Raw genomic sequence first — 26,042 nt, 5'->3', positions numbered from 1 at the left:
GAAGGACTCATGGCGTGTGTGCCAAGAACAACAGTTTTCACAGGTGAGTAAGTTTCAGGGAAATAACACATTGGACCCTGGAATGGTGTCCTCCTTGATGGAGCCTGAGCGGTCACTTTCAAAAACAAGCGTCTGTCCTCAAACAGCCCCGGACGCGTGTTGGCTCTGCTCTCATCCTGGGCCCCCAGGGGCCCCCTCACACATGGCACTTGGGTGTCAGACCTGCAGTGCACAGGACCTGGGCCCCTGAGCCCTTTCAGGCACGTGGGACAAATTAGGTAACAGATACGGAGGTGCCGAGTGCAGATCCCACCGCAGAAGAGGAGCACGGTGGATACGGCTTGCATTGGAGTCCGAGCAAGTTCTCCACCAGACGCGCCTCCCTGTGCACACCCAGCCTTCCTTGGGGCAGGGGAGTGTTAGCGGATGAACAGACAGACAACCACTGCTCCCGGAGTCCACAGTGGACATTACTGGGGCATTGGTAACGCGCAACGTGGACCCAGGTGGCTGTAGCTGCTGCGTGGGTGAGAGCTCACAGCTCCCAGCAGGAACTATTCCTTTGCTTGGTGGCTTGGTTTCCTCCAGATCCAGCTGCTGGTCTGGCAAAGGCTCTCGGCTGCCTCGCCTCCTCCGTGAGTCCCCAGGTACTGCTTATAGTGTCTGAGAGTCCTTCCGATCGTCTCCTGAGCCAGCTGCTCAAGGAAACACAGAGCCAAACTCTTCCAGCAGATCTTCCTGCCAAAACAGGGCCGTAAAAGCCATACCCAACTGCAACAGTGTTCATTTTGGAGGGATGGGCCACCGCCCAGTGCAGAAGAGCCAAGAAGCGAAGGTCTGCCCAGCAGAGGGGAAATCCTGTCTCCTCCGTGCTCAAGTCACTCCAGGGGGAGCGGGGGGTGGGGGGGACACGCCTGCGTCAGCCTCCCCACGGGGCACACTTACATTTCCCTACTTAGCTGGTCACAGGAGACCAGTCACGCAACACTGGATGGGACCAAGCAAACTTGCAGCCCAGGCAACAGCATGGGGTTCCCGGGGTCCGCTCGCAATCTGCCAACGGCGAGTTTTGGAAAGGACGGGTGTTCTGAATGGATTTTGACTGGAGGCCGTCGAGTCCCTTCTGGGGCTCGTCCCTCTGCTGCTAGTTGCAAAGGTTCACTGTCTGTCCATCCATTTGTGCCTACAAGACATGCACACAGGAGTGGGACACCCTCTCCCCTGGCACTCCGGCGCCGTTTAGGAAGGGTGCTGGCGCAGATGGCAGTAACGGGTTCACAAGCAAATAGTGTGTATTCTATAACAATGTAGCTTTCTAGAATAGTGAAACACAGCAGTAGTATCCTTTCTAAATGTGATCAGCCCAAAATGTGATGCACAGTTCAGACACAGTTCAGGAGCAACGCTACTTGGGGCCTCTCTCTGTGACCCTCGATTGTTAACACTCACACTGCCGTTTCTAATACATTTTACTTATTTATTGGAGAGAGAGGGCGTGAAGGAGGGGGTGAGAGCAGAGAGAGAGGAAGAAGCAGATTCCCTGCTGGGATCATGACCTGAGCCAGAGGCAGACGCTCACCGACTGAGCCACCCAGGCGCTCTCATTTCTGGTGTTTTCACAGAGAACCTTTGATTGTTCTTCTTTTGTTACAAAATCAGCCTCAAAAGTCCACGGGCCTTCCTGTGTGTGGAATTCAAACTGCCCTGTGGATCTCTCTCTCTGAGGACAGAGTTCATAATTGCACTTTTCAGTCTCCAGGAAAGGTTCTGGATGGCTTATTCCTGTGTTCCTGGTTTTCGTGATCAAAGTCATGATGGAAAAACAGCCTTCGTGTCTTCGATTCCCTGTCCTGATGTCCCTCTAACAGTCTGCTTGCTCTGCAGTCTTGCGGTTCAACGTTAACCCCGCGTGCCCTCCCCCGCCCGGGAAGCTAATAGTACGTGAAAGTCAGAGGTCAGCCTCCTGCTTTGACTCTGGCGATCCCAGAAGCGTCGCTCCCACCCGGACAGGGAACCCAGGCCGGTGATCTGCAAAACCATGGCTATTTTAAACCCACCCTGGGGCTGAGGTCGCAGAGTAATCATGCTGAACTAGAAATCCACACGGTGACAAGCCTGTCTTGGGAGAGACGGGCCCTGGGCTGTGCTCATCTTGGGCAGAGCGACAGGAGAGGAGCCTTCCCGGACGGACGTCGGGAAAACAGTCGGAAAAACAGCTCACGGGATAATTAAGCTGAGTGTAGATGGGCACGGTCGTTTGGAAGTCTTGGGAGCCCCTGGCACCAGGGACACACACACACTCTCCTGCCTTTCTGTGAACTTGCAGTGAGCTCGGGACAGGTCAGGAGTGCAGGACACCCTCTCTGGGACACAGGCACGTCAGGATGCTGTGGTCCGAGGGCGGAGCAGGGGAACCAGGAGAAATGCTGTCCCTGAGGGGCTCGCGCAGATGCTGGGCAAGAGTCAGCCACCCCTTCAGGAAAGACCAAGAGTCCATAGCCCTGGAGGCACGGTGCACGGTGGTCTGCGGACCCCACGGGGGAGCCAAGGGAAGCACCCCCCCCACGACCCAGCCTTATCAGGTGCAGGCAGGGAACCCAGCTGTGAGACCAGCAGAGGTACCTGCCCTCTGGAGGCGCCTCCCTGCAGCAGCGGCCGGGGGGGGGGGGGGGGGGGTGGGCAGCACCAGAGGGGGTTGCAGAGCAGAGTATCAGAGAGGCCTCTCCGGGCAGTGGCTCAAAGTCCAGACAATGCAGGGGCTGTGGGACCTGTGTCCAGGAGGCAGGGAAGCCAAGGCAGAGGCTTGACACAGGAGCTGAGGTCCGGCACGAGCGAGGGCCATCACGGACAGGGCAGCTCACTCAGTGACCAGGGGACAGAGGAGAGGCGAACAGAAAGAGAGTTGTCGGGAGAGGTGACAGTAGGGCCTTCAAGGCCAGTGGAAGACAGACTGTCACAGTCAAGACTGTCCTGTGCTTCCAAAGGTCAGCGTCATGCCACGGATCCGACTATTTAAAACACATTGAGTGGAGCGTTTCTAAAGCATCAGTCCAGAGCCGCATTCCCTCCTCCCGCCCCTGTATGGCATAAAATTTTCTGGGAATAAAGGACATTGATAATAGCATTTATTATATTGTGGGGTTACAGCTAATTCTTTTCCTTTATAAAATTTCATTTGTTTATTCGAGAGGGTTGGGGGAGGAGCAGCAGGAGGGAGAGAATTTTGAGCAGAGTCTGTGCTGAGCGTGCAGCCCGACGCGGGGCTCGATCCCACGACCATGAGATCACGCCCTGAGCTGAAATCAAGTGCTGGTCGCCCAAATGACTGAGCCTCCCGGGCATCCCCAGGTCATAGCTAATCCTTACTCGTGGTGTTTCTCAATGTATTTGGAAAAAACGGAGGAGGAAAGTAGTATTAGCGCTCTATCGGCTCAGGTACTTTCTAAAAAAACATGACGCACACACACATCAGTGTGCTTCCTCCGGCTCTCTCGGGGGGGCTTTCCTTTACACCGGCTGTCTTGTTCGGAGTGTGAAAGCGGGAGGTCCTCCGGGAAGCGAGGTGGCACAGGGGAGCACGGAGCAGACACACGAGTCTCGCAGACAGGGGACCAGGCACTGGCTCTCTGTTTGAACAGGACACATGAGGTGTCCTGCCCGGGAGTCCCTTCCCTGGCCTGGTGGGGGGGGGGTGGTAACCTCTCCCTGCAGGTGCTTGTTGCGGGAAGGAGCAGGCATATCCTTCTACCCAGGGCCCTCCTTGTGGGAGCTCCCCGCATGGAAGCCTGCCCCTAGGGATGACCTTGAATGCACCGGAGGCTTGGTTCCCCCAGGTGCAGTCGGGGTGGTCCCAGCCTGACGGAAGTGCGCGGCGGGGTCCCCCAGCACTGAGACGGCTGCACTCCTGATATCCTTATTCTTGTCGTCTTTTTCTTCTTAGAGCAGCTGCCCTGCTAGGAGCTGAGCTCTGAGGGTCCTTACGCAGAAGGCCCTGTGTCTGGAATTCTCTGGTTTTAAATAAATTATTTAAATAATCTATCAGAAGAGCACAGGGAAGGAGAGCAAAGCTTTACACCTGTAGATGCGGCCATTCCCGTCTTGGTGAAGCCCATTTTCTTCCTAGAGCCTCACGTGCTCTCGTACACAGCTCAGTCGTGGGGAGAAGGCTGGGATTATAGCCTTATAGCCTCTCACACCCGCTTTCAGACACGCTCCTCTACCCATGTTCCTTTTTGCTGCCACGTGGTTTTGTTTTTCTCCTTAACGACCGTCACCGGTGTGGCGTCCAGGACCGGCCTCCCCGTGAGCGAGGCTCACCGTCCCCCCAAGCCTCCCTCTAAACCTGTCTCCCTTTTGTCTCCACAGCAAACCCAAGGAGCCCGTCTTCAGCGCAGGTAAGTTGGATTTTGTCTTTGTGTGGGCCCCACACTCCCCTCAGGACTCGAGGGATGGATAAGTAGCTTGTCACCTTCGCTGTCCGCGTGGTGGGGCTCACGGGCTGAGTGCCAGCAGCCGGCAACCGGGCGGCGGGGCTCAGGCCACAGAGACCGGCCATACAACGGTCATAAAGACTGGACCCTCTATTCACCCCCTTAAACCCGATTTAAGTTGCACCAATAAGGAGGAAGAGCAAAATGCCACCAATAAAGCAGAGGCAGAATTTCTGGAGGAAAACACTGTGTTGCCTTGATAGTCCTCCCTGACCCTCGGGGCTTCCGGCTCAACACCTGCCTCTCTCCGAAAGGGAAGCTTTCTGATGCATTATGTTATAACTTTGTCTAAAAGTAGCTTTTTCCCCTCTCTTTCTGCCTTTGATTTCCTAAACTGCAAACTAATAGTTCATTGGACTTTCCATTTACCTTTTTTTTTTTTTTAACACATTTTGTAATAAGGTAGATGCTGTTTTTAGGATCATAACCTGATTTAAAGACGCATTTAAAATGCAAAACCATTGACAAGTACGGCATCAGTTGAGTACAATCATTTCGTTTTAACTTTTCCAGTTTTTTCCCCTTCAGTTCAGAATCGAAACCTCTACAGAAGTCAGTGTCTGTGTGTGTTGGCATGTGCTTGAGTATTCATTTCATTTTCAGGAGGCATGAGATCACGCCCTGAAAACGTAGTTGCCCCAAGCCAGGCGTTGAGCGCGCTGGTCTGCACCCCTGCACTGAAGGCAGGCTCTCCTGCCGGGGGTGGGGCAGCGGCTCCGACGGAGAGCCAGCTGCTCCCCAGCGAGGCTGCTCCCCAGCGAGGCTGCTCCCCAGCGAGCGGGCAGGCCGGTCCCTCTCGCAGTTCTTGCCATCTCTTTATCTAGCGCTTCTGTCCCTGTCTCCGAAATCACAAGGGAAACGCCGGGTGACACACTGCAAAGGTAGGCGGCATTTCTGAAACCTCATAGCTCTCTGAGCAAAGCTGCTACCCAGGCTGCAGAAACTTCTTCATACAGGCAAGCAGATACTCTCCTGGTATGAAAATGTTTTGGGCACACGAGCCACTCCAACTTATTTTCAGTTAAAAGCATCCCCGTGCATTGACTTGGATGGGTTTTAATAAGCAGCTTATACATTTGATCTGGCTTGATTATTGGCTGGTTGCAGGCACTTTGAAAACACCAGACAAAACTTAAGAGAGCTATAGGGCAGTGCTGAATGCCCCACTGCTTGACCTGGTGTCTTGTACCACTGCTGGCCTTCCCCTCCACGCCTTCTGGTTGGCCGCTGTGAGCTATTGTCCTAACATGCCTGGAAAATACTTTTGCTTTCCCTTGCTGCATTTTGATTTGATTTTTTTTTTTTTTTTAAGATTTATTTATCTGGGGAGAGAGGGGCAGAGGGAGAGAATCTCCAGCAGATCCCATGCTGAGCGCAGAGCCCAATGCAGGGCTCCATCCCACGACCCTGAGATCACGACCTAAGCGGAAACCAGGAGTCGGGCGCTCAGCCGACGGTGCCTCCCAGGCGCCCCTGCGTTTTGACTTTAGATGTAGAACGTCTGAACTACCAGCACAAAACAGTGCCAAGGCAAAACCCCGGGGCTTTTTCCCCCAGTCAGTGATTATAATTGTGCTAAGCAAGCGTTGTTGTGATGACTTCGCCAGTGCACAGCTGTAACAGACCCAGTAGTTCACGCGCACGATTGTGGCAGCTGCGGAGGGCTCCGCCGAGCGGCAGAGAGGGCACAACAGCCTCTTTATTACCCATCCACGCGCTCTGCCTCCTCTCGTACAAGGAGAGTGCATGTGACCGCGTGTCTTCTAGCTCCGAGCTCACACGTCCCTGCTTTCTTTCCCCTCCTGTCGTCCACCGGCGGCTCCTGGGTCCTGCAGGTGTGGCGGCCACACAGCCCCATGAGCTCAGACTCGGGTGAGGGATTAAGGAAGGGAGGAGGTTTCCACAAGGGCAGAGGCCCAGAGCAGAGTGCAGGAGACACATCTGGCCAGACAGGAGGATACGGGCCGGTGCTGCGGCCCGAGAGATTCCCCCGGGAGGGCAGGCAGGGCGCCAGACGCCAGCAGGTGGCAGAGCGGGCGAAGGACTTTGCGTGGAGGAGGGACTCGCTGAAATCCACTCTGGGCCTCGATGGTTTGGCAGCAGAATGGACAATGCCCCGGGCGAGCAGTAGGAGAGCCTGGGGTGCCAGACCTGAGAAAGGCCGGCCCCAGGGGATCTGGGGAGGACAGCCTGGCGGTGGCGTCCTCACAGGAAGGTCCAGGGACCTGAGTGGCTGGCGTGGCGTCTGCAGGACGAGCACGTGAGGGTTCTTAGTCACAAGTCCGACTGTGCAGAGTGAGCGAGCGTCCCACGCGTGCATGTAAGCCCAGAAGCACACGCACACGGGAACATGCAGCCGGGATGGCCCCTTAACCTGCAGGCCATATTGCATGTGGCGTTGTTTGAAGCTCCTTGGGGACAAGACTTACAAAACTAACGCGTAAATGCCGTGCTTCTGGCGGTGTAACCCCTCCGTGACCTCACCTGTTCCCTCTCCACGGGTGTTTCTCTGTTGAGTTCTGTGCTGCCACACCGGTTCCAACTCCCCGATTTAACTGCCACAGGGGCCCGGGCGTTTGGTCTGCTGTGAGTTTTAACCGAATTCACCAGGAGCTCACAGACATGCTCTCTGGTCTCACCACCTCCCGGGAGCCGGCAGAAAACCCCACCTGATTTCTTTGTAAAACCACCCTGGCCCCATGCTGCTGTGCCTCCGGGTGTTCCTCTTGCCCCGTTGTTTCCTGAAACGCCACAATGTTTGTTCTAGAAGGTTCTATTTCACGATGCCTCTCTCTACTGGGTCATTTGTTCTTTTATTTTCTTTCTAGTTTTTCCTTGAGCATTTTCCTTCTCGCGTGCACCCTAGCATGTACTTCTGCCGATTTTGTGTTCTTTACACTCGAAAAGGCTGTCCACTGTAAAAGACACATAAAGATACATTACATTGCACTATATTGCATTACATTGCACTATACCAAACCAATTTAAATATCGAAGGAAATCTTACGAATTTTGATACTGAAATTGTACATACGTTGAAATCAATAAAAAATTTCAGTGGATTTCTTGTGTTAGTTGTAATTTTTTGAGGTGGCATTTTCCCCTCCTGATGATAAAGAAAATGCAAGCTACAAGTCTCATGTGGAAAAATAATGGAATCTAGTTTTTCCTGCCTTTTACGGTTTCTCATGTATTTCGTGTATTTAGGCAGCCTGTCAAACATAAACAGGGCAAAAACTTTGTTTTAAACTCTTCAGCGTTGTGTTTTGGTTCCATATTAATTAGAAATCACACAGAGGGTTAAGTTTTTGCTTTTACATTAAAAGGCTAAAGAAAAAAGAACAATTGTTTTCAGAGGCACGGGGCACTGAGGTGGTCTGTACTGATCTCTATGTTCTTTTTGTAGAAGAAGGATACGTAAAAATGTTTCTTCGGGGACGCCCCGTTACCATGTACATGCCCAAAGACCAAGTGGACTCCTATAATTTGGAAGCAAAAGTAGAGCTACCGACCAAGAGACTGAAGCTGGAATGGGTGTATCCTTTATTTACTGACCGGACCTGGCACGAGGTTTAAGTTGATTCATGCCCGGAGCTTAAAATCTAACTTAAAATTAAGTGGTGTAACTTAAGTTCTCTTAAGCACGTATTTATTACTTGGCAGCAGAGGAAAGAGAGAGAATCCCAAGCTGCCTCCGCACTGAGCACGGACCCCAGTGTGGGGCTCGATCTCACAACCCTGAGATCATGACCTGAGCTGAAATCAGAGAGTCAGAGGCTTAACCGATTGAGCCACCCAGGTGCCCCACGTTCTCTTAAGTTTTAAGAAAACCAAAGTATCTATTCTCACTTTTTAAAAAATTAATTTAACAAAAAGGCCTGTATATGAACACGCAGTCTGGTGTTCGAGCAGAAGAGAGGCTCTGGGGAGGGCTCCTGATTGTGGGGGACGCTGTCTTACAAGTCCCGAAGGAAGGGTCGTAGTCCCGGCTCGAATACGTCCACCTTACTTTCCCGAAGAGAAAATAGTTAAATGCTGGATGGGGTTTGTTTGTTCTTGTTTTGTTTTGTTTTGTTTTGTTTTGTTTTAGAGAGTCATAAGAAAATGCATCACTTTCTGGCCTGAATCTTAATCTTTCCGGCAGAATAAATGTAGTTGAAAACTAATAGAAAAGCAGTCTTACTGATAATAATCATAAATGGGCAAAGTGTAGGATTCTAATGAAATTGAAAGAACGGGTCTTTTTTATTTTTTTTTTAAGATTTTATTTACTTACTTGACAGACAGAGATCACAAGTAGGCAGAGAGGCAGACAGAGAGAGAAGGGGAAAGCAGGCTCCCTGATGTGCAGAGAGCCCGATGCGGGGCTCGATCCCAGGACCCTGGGACCATGACCTGAGCCGAAGGCAGAGGCTTTAACCCACTGAGCCACCCAGGCACCCCGAATGGATTGTTTTTAATAGTAGCTGTCATGGGCTCGGCCAGCTCTGCAGGGCAGGCGGGAAAGCCAGAGCTCTGCCTGCTTACCTGGACGCAGAGGACACGCAGGAGGACACCAGACTTACACACTTAGGAAAATGAGACTCTCAGAGATTGAACTACACTGTGTGGCAGGAAGTCCTGACACCCAGACAAGGAGTGATGGACACCCTGGAGGGAGGGACAGACATTCCCCCTCAAACCAGCGGGGGCCTTGGTCAGCCTTGGGAGACTATCTGAAGGAATAACCAGGAACACCCCGGTACTGAATGTAGGGGGTCCAGTGCAGGCGTAAAGAAAGTTGACATTAGCACAGATAGAATGCTGCTTTAAGAGAAAGAAAAGTCCTCCCCTGCCCAAAATCTAAGCCACAGCAATCCGAGTCTGCCCTAGGACTAACCTTCTTGAGATAAAGCTGCCGGAGCCTTCATCCTATGAGATTTGGAAACATGAATGAGCTCCGAGGAGAAAAAGCCTGAAACACAAAGAAATAGAGCCTATGACAAAGGGTGAATGAAGCGTCGGCGTTTTTTAAATTTTTTGCTCTATTTTTCCTTATTTAATTTTACTTTATTTTATTTTATTTGTTTAACTTCAGAGCAAACCCTCCAGTCCATGCAGATTTTAAGACAAAGATCACCCTCATATAGATTTTCATTGAGTACCAGTTGGATGCCAAGCCCTGGGTATAAATTCTAGGAAGTTGGTTTAAATCGATGGTGGTATCAATTCAGTTGGAAAAATTGCTATTTGAAATGATGGTATCATATTCTTTGGGGACATGTTTTTTACATTTTCAGACTCAGGTCTCATAAGCATTTATGGGCATCTCTTTTGACACTTGAAATCACAGTGATTCGGTTCTTCTTTAAGTCAATACTGGTTTACATGTTAGGTTCAATCATGGCTGGAAAGCACCATTCAAAACATATTTTTTTCAGAGACTATTCATATTTTCAAGATGTAAAACAGTGGAATTTACTTCAGATAAATGGAACTTCTGTTAGATTCATTCTTCACATCTAAGTTCAAGTGATGTTTTGCTCCCAAAATAGTTTTCGGGGTTAGACAGTGTACACGCCAGAACCTTCCCAGAGGTCGTGATCTCCAAGGAGGTAGGATGGTTGTGGCAAGGAGGAGTGTGTTTGTTGACCCTTTCTGTACGTATGTGGGAGTGTTGTTTGCACCTTTTACAAGTACTTTTATAACATAAGAAAAAAAATTGAAAAGATTTAGCTCCATGATGACAATAAAAATAAGTTTGACTCAATAACTAAGTTATACAAGTCAGTTACTAGTATCTTAAAATTTACTTTTGAATACTTGATAAAGAAAGTCAGAATGCAGAGGTTTTGGGGGAACAGTCCTTCTGAGCTCACGGGGCTTGGTAGTTGAGACAACGCAGTCACCCCGCATTCTCAGATCTATTTTGTTCCAACCAAGCTGCAAATGCCACCGCCTGTCCTAGGGATTCAATTCATTCGCTGGCCAGGATTCTAGAACCACAGCGAGGCCTCTGGTGAAGCCGCGGCATCGTGGTGACATCCGTCCCCAGGCTGGCCGAGGGAGGCATGGGATAAGCCTTGGGAGATGGTGGCCCGCTGGCCCCACCTTCTCTCCTGTCCTTACAATTGAGCTCTCACCTATGACAGCCGACACCCAAGCAGGAAGGAGAAGGAATACAGTTTAGATCCCGAGACACGGAAGTAGAGCTGAGCAGGTGGTCTGACAACTTTCAGAGAACAAATTCTGGAGCAAAACATTCCAGCATTTGTGTTAAACAGTGTCAAAGTACAGTGCCCCGGTGATTTCAGTTCTTGAGTCAAACTGGTTAGGGGAGCAGGCCTTTCAGGAAACCAGCTTGGCAAAAAAAATTTTTTTTAAAGATTTTATTTATTTATTTGACAGACAGAGATCACAAGTAGGCAGAGAGGCAGGCAGAGAGAGAGGAGGAAGCAGGGTCCCCGCTGAGCAGAGAGCCCGATGCAGGGCTCGATCCCAGGACCCCGGGATCATGACCTGAGCGGAAAGCAGAGGCTTTAACCCACTGAGCCACCCAGGTGCCCCAAAATTGAGTTTTTTAACTGATTTTATTTTTAAGTAATCTCTACACCCAACGTGGGCCCACGTTTGAACTCATAGCCCCAAAACTGAGACTCACAGTCCAACCTTGGCAACATTTAAAGGCAGACTAGTTGTAAAGAAGCCAGGCATCCGAGGATAATCCAAACAATTCAACAAAGAATTCTGGCCCTGGCTGTGGCTCCCACGGTCTAGGATTGATCGACTCAGTTCAAAATAGTTCACTTTCTGGCGACTTCACCAATAGCCCCTCCAGGGACCTTTAATAAATAAAATAACAAGTGACTATTTTGATCCAGCTGAAAAATTCAGCTTTCAAGATGAACATGATTTCTAAAAACAAAGCCCCATCTTTTAGAAAGACCTATTCACCTCGGCTCGAGGACCCTTCCCAGCCCTACAAGTACCTGTTGAGAGTCCCATGGATCTGGCACCGAGTTTTTACGGTCTCATGTCACTGAGACCAAGAGAAATAGATGGGAAGGGTCTTAAGGAATTGCGTTGTCTGTCCCCGGTGAATAAAGCTGACGCATCGTCCGCTCTCAAAGGAAATCGAGTTTCTCTTGACACCACGCCAAGCTATGGGTACCGGGGCCGCGACTGCCGAAACAACCTGTACCTGCTCCCGACGGGGGAGACGGTGTACTTCATCGCCTCCGTGGTGGTGCTGTACAACGTGGAGGAGCAGCTGCAGAGACACTACACCGGCCACAACGACGACGTGAAGTGGTGGGTCCTTACCCCGTGCGGCAGACGCCGCAGCAGAGACGCCAGGGCTGAGAGAGAAGTAGAGACCCTCGGAGAAGAGCTCTCCCTTAGGGTCGCAGTCAGAGCTGGCGGTCAGCTAGTGAGCTGGCTGTCCAGGACACCAGAGACTCGTTTCTTTTCTATCCATGTAACATGTAATCGCAACCAACTGCGTCACCCAGGCTTCCCACAGACCCCTGTATGGAGGCCTCCTTAGCAAAGATGCTAATGGCTTCTGATTGGAGTTCTTATTTTTTAAATAAAAATGTCCATGCTTATGCCTGGGTGGGCTATAATTCGTTCACTTTTTATTCACTCATAAGTCACCTATAGCTTTTTTTTTTTTTTTAAAGATTTTATTTATTTATTTGACAGAGAGAAAGATCACAAGTAGGCGGAGAGGCAGGCAGAGAGAGAGAGAGAGAAGCAGGCTCCCGCTGAGCAAAGAGCCTGATATGGGGCTCGATCCCAGGACCCTGAGATCATGACCTGAGCCGAAGGCAACAGCTTAATCCACTGAGCCACCCAGGCGCCCCCACCTATAGCTTTTGATAGAGCTTTTATGTATCTCGGAAGGACGGGTGGTTGAATGGGCGGCTTTCCCTAATTCTATCCGTCCTAGAGCCCTGGTCAAGTATAAAAATCCTGTTGGAAAAAGATGATGTTTCTGCTGCTTAACATACTTGATAAAGGTGGTCGTTGGAGACTTGGTATTTCCCAAGCAAAGGATGCTTTCCCCTTGAGTTTGGAAATTCTCGAGAAAGGGTAGAATGAAACAGACACTAATTGGCCAAAGGTGTTGGTGTGCTCAAGAAGCTTATCCTGAGTCCTTGAGAAGTCAGGCACTGTGTCAGTCTCATATTTAAATTTTTTGACTAGATCGTATTTGGCCAAGAGAAAAGTAAGTCTTATCTTTAAAGAGCAGCTGTTCTATAAATACTCTTTTTTTTTTTTCCCAGCCTAGCAGTTCACCCCGACAGGATCACCATCGCAACGGGACAAGTTGCAGGCACATCTAAGGATGGAAAGGCGAGTTGCGGGATCTTTGCACGTTTCTCTAATGAGCGGGTAACTGGGTATCCTCTTCCGGAAGCATTTCACTGATGAATAAGTCCACCTAGATATAAAGTATCTGATTCAAATTTTTTGTTGCAAAAAAATTTTTTTATTTTTTATTTTTTCATTTCTTTGAGAGAGAGAACACGAGCAGGGGCAGGGACAGAGGGAGAAGCAGACTCCCCGCTGAGCAGGGAGCCCGATGGGGGGCTCGATTCTGGATCCTGGGATCATGACTTGAGCTGAAGGCAGAGGCTTAACCGACTGAGACCCCCAGGCGTCCCAAGCAAACTTTAGACCCTCAGCCCGAGTACCCTGTACTCCTGGCGTCACCCTGGAGCCCTCAAAGGCTGCAGGAGAATTTGGGCCCACGTTTTGTAAGCACCTTTGCAAGGCTTTAACTTGAATTTTAAGGAATCAGAGTAGGAACTAGTGGATTCTAACAAACCGAAAATAACGTGACACTGCCTTCCACTTGGTTCTTGACCACAGTCTGTGGTCCTTGCCATGTCTTACCCAAAACTCCTGGTAGTTTCTTTGCTATCTACTTTGCACAGCTTATTCTTATACCGTACATGGGACGAACCTCATTACACGGAGCGTGTCCAGTTTTTTTTTATGTAATTTAATTTAATTTTTTTTATTTTTTTTTTTTGACAGACAGAGATCACAAGTAGGCAGAGATGCAGGCAGAGAGGGAAAGGAGGAAGCAGGCTCGCCGCTTCCTGAGCAGAGGACCCCATGTGGGGTTCGATCCCAGGACCCTGGTATCATGACCTGAGCGGAAGCCAAAGGCTTTAACCCACTGAACCACCCAGGCGCCCCACACATGTCCATTTTTAGCAGCATGTTTTCTTCCTGAAACATGAATGCTGCCATTTTTCAGAAAACACTATAATAACATCAAATTTTAAATATTAACTTTGTGTTCATTCCCATTAAAATTCTATACTTAAGGAGCACCTGGGTGGCTCAGTGGTTTAAAGCCTCTGCCTTTGGCTCAAGTCATGATCTCAGGGTCCTGGGATCAAGCCCCGCATCAGGCTCCCTGCTCAGCAGGGAGCCTGCTTCCCCTTCTCTCTCTACCTCCTTGTGATCTCTCTCTCTGTCAAGTAAATAAATAAAATCTTTTAAAAAAAATAAAATTCTGTACGTAAAAAGAAATAACAGGAACCATGGAAATCAGTTTATAATGATGTAACACATAAATGGAATAGGGTCTTTTTTTTTTTTAAGGTTTTATTTATTTATTTGACAGAGATCACAAGTAGGCAGAGAGAGAGGAGGAAGCAGGCTCCCCCCGAGCAGAGAGCCTGATGTGGGGCTCGATCCCAGGACCCTGAGATCATGACCTGAACCCAAAGCAGAGACTTAACCCACTGAGCCACCCAGGCACCGATATCTTTTTATTTTTTTAATGTGAAGTGGCTTTCAGGTCTGAAAATGGTAGCAAACCTTGTATTCCTCCCTCTAGTGGACTGAAAGGGTATTTCCGTCTCTGGCATTGAAATCCAATCAGAATTTCGAGCTGGGGAAGACAGAATGGCTCTCCTAGCCCAGCCTTCAGATCAGGCGCAGAGACACAGAGAGGTCGTCTGACCATCACAGACACACAGCTACTCAGAGCAAGTCCTGGCTAGGGGTCACCCCGCTCTGTCCACCTGGTATAATGCTAGCTCTTCTCCCGATCAGCCTGCTGATGGCTCTAGGACACTTTCTTCTCTTGAGGGAGAGAAAAATTGGGACTGTTCATCTTGGAACACAACTTAGAGGGCTTTGAACTAATGGTAACGATTCTACATTTCACCTGTGCATAATCAGTTGCCCGTTTTGCTCTTGCGAGGCCCAAGAGTGTTAAACTCTCAGTACTATTTGGTGGGGACCGACTTGCTGGATTTAGGTGTATTTACACTTAGTGACAATAGAGACTTCACAGGAATAGCCCTTGGGTGAGTTCCCGCTTTCCTTGTCATTCTTCATTTTTAAAATTTGGGCTCATCTGGGTGGCCAAGGGGGAGCCTCCGTTCCTGCGGTACAGTCAGGAAGAATGGGCTGTTCAAAACGTAAAACCCGCTGGCCCTACCCCAACGTTCAGCTGGTCTCAGGGGCCACGATGTCCGGCAGCCACCAGCCATGTTTCGTTGATGCTCAAAGGCAGAGACTTCAAATGCAGGAAAAGAGCTTTCGTTTTGACAGAACTGAAGTAGTCTTGTAGCTTCAAGGTGAAGACAGATGTGTACGCCCCACGCAGCCAGCGACTTTCTCTCCGCATTTCCTTCTAAACAGCAACTGCCCCCACACGTGCGCATCTGGGATTCGGTGACGCTGAACACGCTGCATGTCATTGGAGTCGGGTTTTTCGACCGAGCCGTCACCTGTATCGCGTTCTCAAAATCTGTAAGTGCGAGTCCCGTGGGCGCGGGCGCCCTTGTCCGTAGGTAGGAGAGCAGCAGGTCAGGGTTGAAGAGGTAGGAAGTTAACACACTCGCTGGCTGCCGGGTGTGTGCGTGGGTTTGCAGGCTGACACCATCCTGCACCTTAGGTCGCCTCTTCAAAGGTCACACGTGTCCCCTCGGGGTCACACACCTGCCGGGAAGAGGCCCCGCAGTGCCGCCTTCGTGTTCCTCGGGGCGGTTTTGCACACGCTGACCTTGAATTTCACCTGCTCCTTGACAAGCGGCCCTAGTGTCTCTGCTGTCCCCACGCCGGCTGCCTGTCCGTTAGCAGGAGTCAAAGGGGCCTCGTAGTCTCCAGATCTTCCTCAGGATGTGCCCATTCAACAGATCCACCCTGGAAAAAACTGTTCCAGAAAAACAGTCCCTCACACGTGCATGTGTTCCCTCAAAACAGCACGTGCCGCGGCCCCAGGGCCTTTGCTCCCACATAGCCTCCTGGTCACCCTACGCGTTAGTCACAGACGTGTGCTGTGTGTGCGGTGGACACCGGCTCTTCCAGGAGGGGGCCCTGCAGCCCCTTTGGACTTTTCCTAGTAGAGCCAACGGGGCAGGACCACCCCCGACCGCTCTCCGCTGCTCACGTGCCTCCCTCACCCACGTTCACCCGCCGTCCCGCAGTGGCGGGAAAGCAGGTCTCAGAGCGGTGCATACGTATTCTTTAGCCCAAATGCACGCTATTAAAAGGAAAATTCATGTTCACTGTTAGTCACTTTTAACATGTTGTATTCTCAAATGCAGCCTTCCTGGGAACACCTTTTGTTTTCCAGAACGGAGGGAGCAGTCTGTGCACCGTGGACGACTCCAACGACCACGTGCTGTCCGTGTGGGACTGGCAGAAGGAGGAGCGGCTGGCCGACGTCAAGGTCTCTCTCTAAGCCCCACACCGGGCTCCACTGTAATTTCCCCGAGTGGAGCCTTTGGCTCCCGCCGGCTCCCGCTGGCTCCCAGACCCGGGTCCCTTTTCTCGGTGGGCCACAGGCTCCCCATTCCCAGGCCGGCCCTCGGACCTGACACCAGCCCCCCAGAATCCCAAGCCCGCCCCTCTCCCCTCCCAGGGTGCGGTCCCAAGTCCCGGCAGGGTCTCCTCCGCCTTCATGACACCCGTAAGGCTTCCTCCTTCCTCGCGTCACAGCCCCTCCCCTTCGGAGCCACTCCCGTGTTCCCTGTTCGCTGCTGCCTCGTTTTATTCCACACGTGTGCTCGCGCTGTCATGGGGGCGCTGCAGGTGTGGCGGTACGGGAGGTGTCCCCCTTGTGCTACAGGGCGGGGACAGGGGAGTGGGGACGGGTCAGGAGCAGCCAGGGCTGAGGGAGAGGCCAGCGTGGCCAGTACGGGTCTTGGCCAAAGCTGAGTGGCCTCTGTGAAGGCGAGCGCCCCTGCAGGACCCCAGCACCTCCCCGTGGGGCCCTTCCGACGGGGGTGCGCTGGGCTTCTCTTTACCACCCCCGGTCCATCATGTGCGATAGGTCCCGCAGCTTTCCTTTCGCTCTCTTGTATTTTCCTTCTGTGGAAATCATGAATGGATCCCGGTCGTTACAGACCTGACTTCAGAGTCCCCATCCTGTCCTGGTAGCTTTAGACCACTTTACTTCCCGGCTGTCAGGACCACCAGGCATTGCCTTATCTTTCTCCCTCGAGTGTCTGGGATGCTGGGTCCGTATTCTAATCTGGCATGTTTCCTAACACCAGCTTGCTAACATTCTGGTCGAGTATTTAAGTTCTTGCTAGGTTGCTGGGTTGAAAATGGTCAGAGGCAAATTATCACCTAGGTTTAAGGCTTGTGACTGAATTTCAAGCAGAAGGAACAATCAGGGTCAGATTCATGCAGCCAAAGTACAGGTGCTGAGAACCCAGTGAACAGGTCAGGGATGGTGCAGTGACTCCCAAGAGCCAGATCGCCAGCCCTGGAGCCCCGGCCTGGTCACCAAACCACCAGCAGAGTCCTGGGAATTACCAGGAGGGAATCCCAGAGCAAACAGGACAGCCAAAGTCAGCCAGGAGCGATGGGGCTGGATAAAATCCAGATTCCTGGGTCCCTGCCAAAATTTCCATCCCCAGATGGGGCTGAGGCTTGACACCACGTTGTAACACACGTCAGGTGATTCTGTTTTCAGCCTCGGCTGGGAATCCGTGACGGGAGATGAGAGCAAATTCTTGAGTCCTTAAGTTTCCACCCGGCCCTTCAGCAAAGGCGTGCTTCGTGCCCGCTCCTGCTGGGCGCCCCCCCCCCATAGAGAGAGAGGAGCTGAGGTCCCTGTCCTCGGGTCTACGGCTCAGCGGGGGAGACAGACACACAAGGAGAGGTTATGACACCCAGCAAACATAAGCTGAGTGTTTATGGAAGGTGAGCTCAGTGGGGAGAAAAATCAAGAGGCTTTAGGGCTCGGCCCGGACAAGCTGTCTGTGGCTCAGCTGTCACTTATTTTCTGACGTGTCCAGAGATCTGAGACATTTGATTCTCCTGTTTTGCTCAAAGTGTTCTAACGAAGCTGTGTTTGCTGCGGATTTCCACCCCACGGACACTAACATAATAGTTACCTGCGGAAAATCACATCTCTACTTTTGGACATTAGAAGGAAACTCCCTTATTAAGAAGCAAGGATTATTCGAGGTAATGTTACATTCCATTTGTTTGAGTCTTCACTGAGCGGTGCATGTGGTCAGGGCTTCTCTGGGAGCAGTGAGGTGTACCGCAGTCTCCAGAAGTTGCTGTGATTGGCAAATCAGGACATCTATCTGGGGGTGGGTGGGTGTAGCGATGAAGATTATTCCCAGGGACCCCTCACAGAACTGAGGGCCCCCTGTGTCTCTGTGGGTATCCTTGGTGATGCCAGTAAGGAAAGATGAACCCACAAGGGGAGAAGCGCAGGGACAGTTGCTCTGGGGGCCGGGTGCTGCGTCTCCCACCATGCATAGTCCTTGCAAAGAACAACCAAGAAGGTCCTGGGGCTTGTGAGTACCAGGGACAGCGCCTCCTTCCGGGCAGGGGCCCAGTTAGAGGACTGCTTTGTTCCAGTGCCGGGGCCCTGTTCTGAGGCTCTAGTCAGGACAACACAGCCCGTCCCATGACACCTTCCTCTGCCCCAACTGTCTGCAACTTTAAAATTGCCAGAAATTTCACTGTTTCAAAGCAGATAGTCTTGCAGCATACGTTATTTAACAGTAGATGAAAATGAAAGGCACGTGCGGCTTTGGAGCACCGTGCCTTTAGGTCAGAGGAATACAAATTAGAGGGCGTCTTGACTAAATACGTGTATATATTTACAATATCCCGCAGAAGCAAGAAAAGCCAAAGTTTGTCCTCTGCGTGACTTTTTCCGAAAACGGTGACACCATCACTGGAGACTCAAGCGGCAACATCTTGGTGTGGGGAAAAGGTAACACAGACTTGTCCCCAGAGCAAAAGATGGGGGGCGAATATTATACGAGGCTAAACGCAACTTCTCTAAGAGCCGTCTGTGAACGGAGTTAACAGACTTACAGCTAAACCCCAAGTTTACTAAGTGCCTACAAATATGGGTGCGTGTGTAACCTGAAACCTTAAAACTAGAACAGAGGAAAACAATAGCAAGAATTGTGCACTTTCTATCACTGCAGAAGGCTCTTTAAGCCTAAAATATTTTGATAGGATAGCTTTAATAAGAGTTCTATTAACCAATTATAACGGTGAAGGTGTCAGTGACTACTTAGCTATAAGACACTTAAATAACTTCCCTGGTTCCCGCGGCTTCTGGCAGATAGTTATTGAGAACTAATTGTGTGCGAGACGGCACGTTAGCCACTGAGCACACGGATGATCGCAAGGCCGTGGCGTCAGGGAGCCCACAGCCGCGTAAGGAGGATTCGTTACTCAGAAAACACCCATCTGGTCAAGTTCAACGAGCGTTTGCAGCAGGAAGAAAGGGAAACCACACCATCCCTGTCCTCAGAGGGCTTAGAGTTTGGGTTGGGGGTGAAGGCAGAAACAGACTCCGGATGTGACTTCAGGGTAACGTGGTGACTTCCCTAGTGTCCCCACTACTGTGGGGGCAGGTGCTTCCCACGTCACCCCGTTTCACCCTTAGCAGGCTCCGACAGGATAAGCAGGACACAAAGGGGAAACTGAGGTGTAGGACAGTGAAGCCACTTGTCGAGGATGTGAACCCAAGCCCCCGTTCTTCCCTGTGCACAGTCTCGCCACGCTCCCTCCGTCCTGGGCTCTCCAGGAGCGCGTCCTCCTGGATCATGACATAGCGCAGAGCGTGCTTGTCTGCTGCTGCACAAGCTTCTAGAAATTGCGTCCCTTGTAGATGCACACTGCAGAGATGTCCTAACCGACAAGATGCCACTTTAAAACCAAAGAGAAATGGGAGGGATGGAGGCGACCTCTTGGATAACGTCCTGAGGATGGTTTCCTTGGTGTGTTTAGGTACGAATCGGATAAGCTACGCTGTTCAAGGGGCCCACGAGGGGGGCATTTTTGCACTTTGTATGTTACGGGACGGCACGCTGGTGTCAGGAGGAGGGAAGGACCGCAAGCTCATTTCCTGGAACGGAAACTATCAGAAACTTCGTAAAACTGAGGTAAGGTAAAGCAAGCAGCGTTATCGAAATTCTTTTTTTTTTTTTTTTTCAAAATTCAATTCGAACCTCCCGAAACTGGTACACTAACCAGTTTCCTTGTTAGTTTGAACTCTTCGTCTTGCTGTTTCAAAAATGGTTTAGATAAAACTTTATTAAAAAGAAACATTTTGGGGCACCTGGGTAGCTCAGTCAGTTAAGCGTCTGCCTATATCAGGCTCCCTGCTCTCCAGCTCCTCTGTGCTTGTGTTCCCTCTCTCCCTCTCTCTGTCATGAATGAATGAAATCTTAAAAAAAAAAAAAAAAAAGCTTTTATTAAAATCATTGGAAGCAGTTTAAGTGTAACTACTAAAATGGAATTAAGTTTGTAAAATTTTAGGTTGTAATATATTGCCCATTTAGAATATTTTTGTAAGAGAACAGTCTCACCTTTCCAAGGGAATATTATCCACATTTTTATTTTTCATTCAAATCTTTCTTCTCGGGGTGCCTGGGTGGCTCAGTCCATTGAGCATCTGCCTTCGGCTCAGGTCATGATCTCCTGGTCCTGGGATCCAGCCCCATGTTGGGCTCCCTGCTCAGCGGGGAGTCTGCTTCTTTCTCCCTCCCTGCCCCTTCCCCTGCTCATCTCCCCCCTCCTCAAACAAATGAATAAAATCTTTTAAATTTTAAAAAAAAATCCTTCATCTTTTTCCACTTTAATTTCCAGGTGTGACTCTGGAGACATCACTACCTGGAACTAACATTTACTGAGTATTTACCTTGTTCATGGCTGAGGGCCAACGTATTCTCTAAAGCTCTCTCTCCTTTCACTGTCGATTTTACCACCTTATTACCCTGCACACCAGTAGGAACCACAGGAAAGAAGTTTAATCTGCCTCGTACACACTCACTGGACCCCCTCCCCCAGGCCCTGGGGACCTAGGAGCAGGCACATATCAGGGCAGGCATCGGTGCAAAGCTGAGGGTCCCTATCCATAGCGTCCAGTGGACACGTTATAGACCTTCTCCAGCCTCTGAGTGGGTGTGTACAACACTCACAACACATCACATTACATCCTGTAACCCGTTCTGTTAGAGGGCAGCGTGGCCCACTGCTTTGGCAGTATTGATACGGTTCTATTGATTATTGCTGTTAATAAAGGAAGGCCTCTGGGTGAGCTTTGGAAATCGCCGCCGCGTGCATGGAGATTTTCATCGTGATGCCATTCTCTATCCTAAGATTTGACCAGCATTTCACTGAATGGGCTCCTATGTTAAAAAGATTTTATTTATTTATTTGACAGAGAGCATAAGCAGATAGAACAGCAGGCAGGGGGAAAGGGGGAAGCAGGCTCTCCATGAAGCAGAGAGCCCGATGCGGGGCTCGATCCCGGGAACCTGGGATCATGACCTGAGCCGAAGGCAGACGCCCAACCGACTGAGCCCCCCAAGCGCCCTGGGCTCCTGTGTTAAATCGTAACTGCAACAGAAGCCTCAAAGCGTCATCCAGTTTCTAGAAGATTCTCATCATTTTTTTAGCATCCATGCCTTCCTCTTCCTTAGCATGGATTATCGTCACCTTTTCCCAAATGTGTGCCATCTGCGCTGGAGATGGAAGGTTTGTGAGAGAGCAGGCGGTGTCTTTCCTTTCCAGAACTGGGGTGCCCAGAGTCCCCCAGCAGGGTCTCTACGTTTGTTCCTTTATAAAGTGCGAGAACCTCTGTTTATTTCATCATGCAGCAAATTAGTCTTGGCAGGCATATTTTGAAATTGTTTGTCTTAAAATTTAGGTAATTCCATACGTTTACCGACATGAACAGTGGATTTCAGAACTAAGTCATACGGAGTTGCCAAAGAATTTACCATTTTAAGTTACAGTAAATTTTAGGAACTCTTTTTTTTTTTTTAAAGATTTTATTTATTTGACAGAGATCACAAGTAGACAGAGAAGCAGGCGGTGGGGGCGGGGGGGAAGCAGGCTCCCTGCCGAGCAGAGAGCCCGATGTGGGGCTCAATCTCAGGACCCTGAGACCATGACCTGAGCCAAAGGCAGAGGCTTAACCCACTGAGCCCCCCAGGCACCCCAGGAACTCTTCTTACGGCTTATTATTCTGTTCTCTACTTTCCAAATTGTACCTGCTACTGCTATCCAAAGCCACGAAGAAAAGAGTAAACTAACCAGTGTTGTTTCTAATTTTTTACTGCAACCAAGAAAAAGATACTTCATTTTTCACTGTTTTTGTTTAACAACCTTACTCTTACCGATTCTTTTACACTTACATACATGTTTGGAGTTTAAATGTCCAATGTGGGGTTTTGATTGTTCACTCAACAAGTCCCAGCTCAGGACCTTGCTCTCTCTCCATGTTATGTGTGCGTGTGTGCACATGTGTGTGTGCATATGTGCACATGTGTATGTGGGAGGGAGGGGCTGTCATCATGATATATAAACACACACTTGGAATGGTGGAGCTAATATTTAAGGACATTTTCGATGTTTTTTTCTCAATGCAGATTCCAGAACAGTTTGGCCCGATCCGGACAGTGACCGAGGGGAAGGGCGACGTGATCTTGATAGGCACAACTAGAAACTTCGTTCTGCAGGGCACTCTGTCGGGGGACTTCACACCCATCACTCAGGTGCGCTCCCCCCAGCCGGCCCAGCGCGGCCTTCACCGGCTGCGGAATCAGAGGCTCAGAGAGCATGAGAGAGGCTTGCACACAGGGGATGATCCCTTTGTCTTCTAGCAGCGAAGCCTTCCTTGGCATCAGTTTCAACTGCTGTCCTGGCTTAGGTCGGGTGGGAAGGGAAACTGGGGAGGGCAGCCGAAGGCGTGCGGATGCCACGGGCCCCGCCCCCAAGTCTCCCCGAGTGTTTCAGAGAGCTTCCTCTGTCTTGGTCCTTTGCAGGGTCACACCGATGAGCTCTGGGGACTGGCCATCCACGCCTCCAAACCTCAGTTTCTGACCTGCGGGCATGACAGGCACGCCACTCTCTGGGACGCTGTTGGTCACCGGCCCGTCTGGGACAAAGTCATAGAGGTAGACATGCACGTTATGTAGCGTTTTTCTTATGAAAGTTCATCTGGAACACGTTTGTTTATGTTTTTGCATGCAATGGATAGAGATAGAAAATTGTCCCAAAGTAAATGTCACCCAGTTCACTCCGTTTGGCCGACATTGGTTTAAACATGGCCTCAAGTGGTCCCCTCCGTGTCATCCTGAAGTTTGCTGGTGAGTTTTTCAACAGCACGCTAGCCTTGCAGAGTTGGGGGGTTGCCCTGAGTGCAGAGTTCCTTCACCAGCTTCCGTGCTCAGAAGCCTGTTGTGAGCCCGTGCCCCGCCTACAGCGCACCTTTGCAAGGAGAATTTACGCATCCAATGTAATTATCTCTACAATTGGAGTTTGACCCTCGGGCTTTAGACTTCCAGTGGGCTTCGCTGGAATCCTCACAGAAGGAACTCAGATTACGTATTGGAGCGCAGGGATGTCCTTGTCCTGCCCGCGTGGAGCCAGCAGCGGGGCAGTTACTGAGCGCCGGCACTGGGCATGCAGGAGCTGGAGCCTGCACCCGCGAGGGAGCCAGGTGACCGGGTTGGAAGCCAAGGCTTAGCCAAGTCCACTGGCTGGCCGTGGCCGCTAGGTCAGCAAGTGACAGAGCCAGCGCTTACACGCAGCTCAGTCTGATTCCCTGACCCCGGTCTTCCCCTGCGTGGAACAGACTGTGAAGCACCGTACGTCCGTGTAGCCCGTGTCCTTGCTGACGTGTCCCGCCCTCTGCAGCCCCCACTCCTCCTCGCAGCCCCCACCGAGGGCCCAGCACTCCCCAGCATGCCACATCTGCATTTCAGCCTTTTACCCCCTGGCCCCTTGCCCCCGAGAAGGTCACCGAGGGCCTAGAGCTGGCCGCCACTGGTGGAGCTGAGCACTGAAGTGACAGGACCCGAACCCCTCAGACAGAAGACTGGGTCGGCCCAGGTGGCAGGATGGGCTGAAGGAAGCGGTGTCCCGTGTTGGACCTGTCCCCCTGGGGGTTGGAGGAACAGATGGGGGGACACAGCGGGGGGGTGACCTCCCCTGCTGCTCTTCGGCCGCAGCCCCCCTGAAAGCAATCCCAGAGGCTCCATCCCCCTCCTGCTCCCCTGACCAGTCACCCCTCAGCCCGACAGAAGGGAAGGGGCTCGGAACCAGGCGCCAGAAAGATCTCTGGTTAAGTCCTCGCTCCTTAACCCACTGCCTTGTGGCTTTGGACGAGAACCTCCCTGTGCCTCAGTGTCCTCAATGGGGAAATGTAAGGAGCCTGAGAGAATTAATGACACAGCAAAGCTCCAAGCGGAGGTGGCTCTCTCTGTATCTCGGGGCGGCCCTGAGCTTGGTTGCAGCTCCCACCGGAAGAACGCATTGCCCAGAGCAGAGTCAGTACCTGCCGTCTCGTTTTCCAGTTGACGCGGTCACGTCTCGATGCCCGTCTCTTTCCATTCCCACGAGTGCTACTTTCTCCGTCTCCCTGTCACCAGTCCCTCTCGCTTGGGTCCATTCGAAGCCCTTCCACCAAGGGACCTTCTATCTAAAGCAGACTCAATGATGTCACACTTTTCAAAGATTCTACTGTTTTTAAGTCCTCTCTACACCCAGTGTGGGGCTGGAACTCAACACGGAGATCAGGAGTCACACGCTCTACCGCCTGAGCCAGCCAGGTACCCCAGTCATGTCACACTCTCTACGGAAAGAAAACCATCAGTGTCACCATGCTCTTGTTTCCCCGTGATCTCAGCCCTGACCGTGGAGGCACAGCCTTCCTTAGTGACATCCACACACCTTCCGTCCCACCGGGACATCCCAGCTTGGGATGCCCTTTCTACCCATCATCCCTCAAATACGCCCCACACTGGGTCGCTTCGACCTCTTGGGTCACACTCTCATCCCCGTAGCATCTGATCCCAGAAAATACTGATCGGGGTGTCCACTTCCTCTTTCACCAGCCCGATCCCTCCTGGACCGGAAGCTCCAGTTCCAAGGGTCTCAGCACCAGGAAGCATCTGCCCAGTCTCCCAGTCAAGCTTCCTCTAACTCTCCCTCTCCTGTGACTTGACAACTTGCTTCTTCCTCTGTCACCGGTTCCATCCCACCTTGTGCCAGAGTTAGTGACGGACACGTTAGGGACACTGGATCCAAACCTGAATGTGCTTCCTGGCTCAAGACCCTTGCGGGCCTGCCGAGTGTGCAGCATGCGCCCCAGGGGGCTCTGATCCAGTGTCACTACTGGCATCGGGCTCGGCGGTCCTGTTCCAGGGCCATCAGGCACACCATGGGGGTCAACCCAAGGGGCTGCCAGGACTGGGAGAAAGAGCATTTATGTTCGGTCTGTCTTCTGATTCCTGTACGCATGAAAAGATGATTCAGACAGAAAGAGGAAAGCCTCTAAAGGGACCCATACCTAGTGTGACAGACACGTGACCTTCACCAGAGTAGAACATTTTCCTCTCTTGGGAGCTCAGAGAGCCTTGTTGTTTCAGTGGGGCCACGAAGCCCCTTTGGAACAGCCGTGCATGTGTGTTTTCTGCGGTAGTGCTGTGTCTGGCCATCAATTTACACTTCCTTTACAATGTTTTAGGATCCAGCTCAGTCTTCTGGTTTTCATCCTTCAGGGTCTGTGCTTGCGGTGGGAACACTGACTGGCAGGTAAGTCCGTGTCGCCAGGGCTCCGCTTTGGGTCTGTGGTCCCCCAGAGTCAGGCGCAGGGTGGCTACCCCATCCAGCTTCTAGCCACCGCCCGAGAATTAAGCCAGAACGCAAAACTAACAGGGAAGACGGTGACCTTCGCATTCAGGACAGGCCAGGGGAGGAGGTATCTGATGAAAGCGCTGGACCTTCCTGCCCATGCACAGACACACATGTACACGCACACGTGCACACACACACGCACACACAGACATGCTTGCCTACAGTTCCAGGGGATTTGTGGAGCTCCCCAAGCCCTGATCTGCAGGCTGTGGGAGGAGCCTCAGCTTTGGAATTGGGCGAAAAAGCATTTCAAAGCCCCAAGAATTTAAAAATACTTTTCTTGCTGCCCTTTCGAAATTCTAGAAACTGCCCAGATCCCAGATCCCGAGCCTCGCGCTCAGATTCTGCCAATGTGTATTTACCAAGAGTCTCCAAGAGGCCAGCCAGTAGGCCTGCACTTGACTC

The 26,042-nt window shown here is 51.2% G+C and overlaps 1 protein-coding gene across 7 annotated transcripts in view; it reads left to right on the top strand.

The window, feature by feature from the left end:
- Positions 1-26,042, top strand: part of EML1 (EMAP like 1) — a 170,277-nt gene that overhangs the window by 130,810 nt on the left and 13,425 nt on the right. For 4 of the 7 annotated variants that reach the window (XR_014313538.1, XM_082737637.1, XM_082737640.1 and 1 more), the window contains 13 exons: positions 4,366-4,394; positions 5,315-5,371; positions 7,897-8,026; positions 11,631-11,780; positions 12,758-12,827; positions 15,141-15,251; positions 16,078-16,173; positions 17,787-17,921; positions 18,588-18,687; positions 19,719-19,873; positions 22,367-22,492; positions 22,763-22,894; positions 25,468-25,535. Coding sequence is in view for 6 of the 7 variants with exons in the window: in XM_082737637.1 (XP_082593763.1) it covers positions 4,366-4,394; positions 5,315-5,371; positions 7,897-8,026; positions 11,631-11,780; positions 12,758-12,827; positions 15,141-15,251; positions 16,078-16,173; positions 17,787-17,921; positions 18,588-18,687; positions 19,719-19,873; positions 22,367-22,492; positions 22,763-22,894; positions 25,468-25,535 (1,359 nt within the window). In the remaining variant the exon portion in view is untranslated. The remainder of the gene's footprint in view (positions 1-4,365; positions 4,395-5,314; positions 5,372-7,896; positions 8,027-11,630; positions 11,781-12,757; positions 12,828-15,140; positions 15,252-16,077; positions 16,174-17,786; positions 17,922-18,587; positions 18,688-19,718; positions 19,874-22,366; positions 22,493-22,762; positions 22,895-25,467; positions 25,536-26,042) is intronic. The other 3 variants (XM_082737638.1, XM_082737639.1, XM_082737636.1) reach the window with 1 other exon arrangement.

The sequence above is a fragment of the Mustela nivalis genome, assembly GCF_964662115.1.
Source record: "Mustela nivalis genome assembly, chromosome: 6".
In the NCBI taxonomy this organism is placed as follows: domain Eukaryota; kingdom Metazoa; phylum Chordata; class Mammalia; order Carnivora; family Mustelidae; genus Mustela; species Mustela nivalis.
The sequence above is the reverse complement of the archived record's forward strand: the minus strand, read 5'-3'. Positions and strand labels throughout refer to the sequence as shown.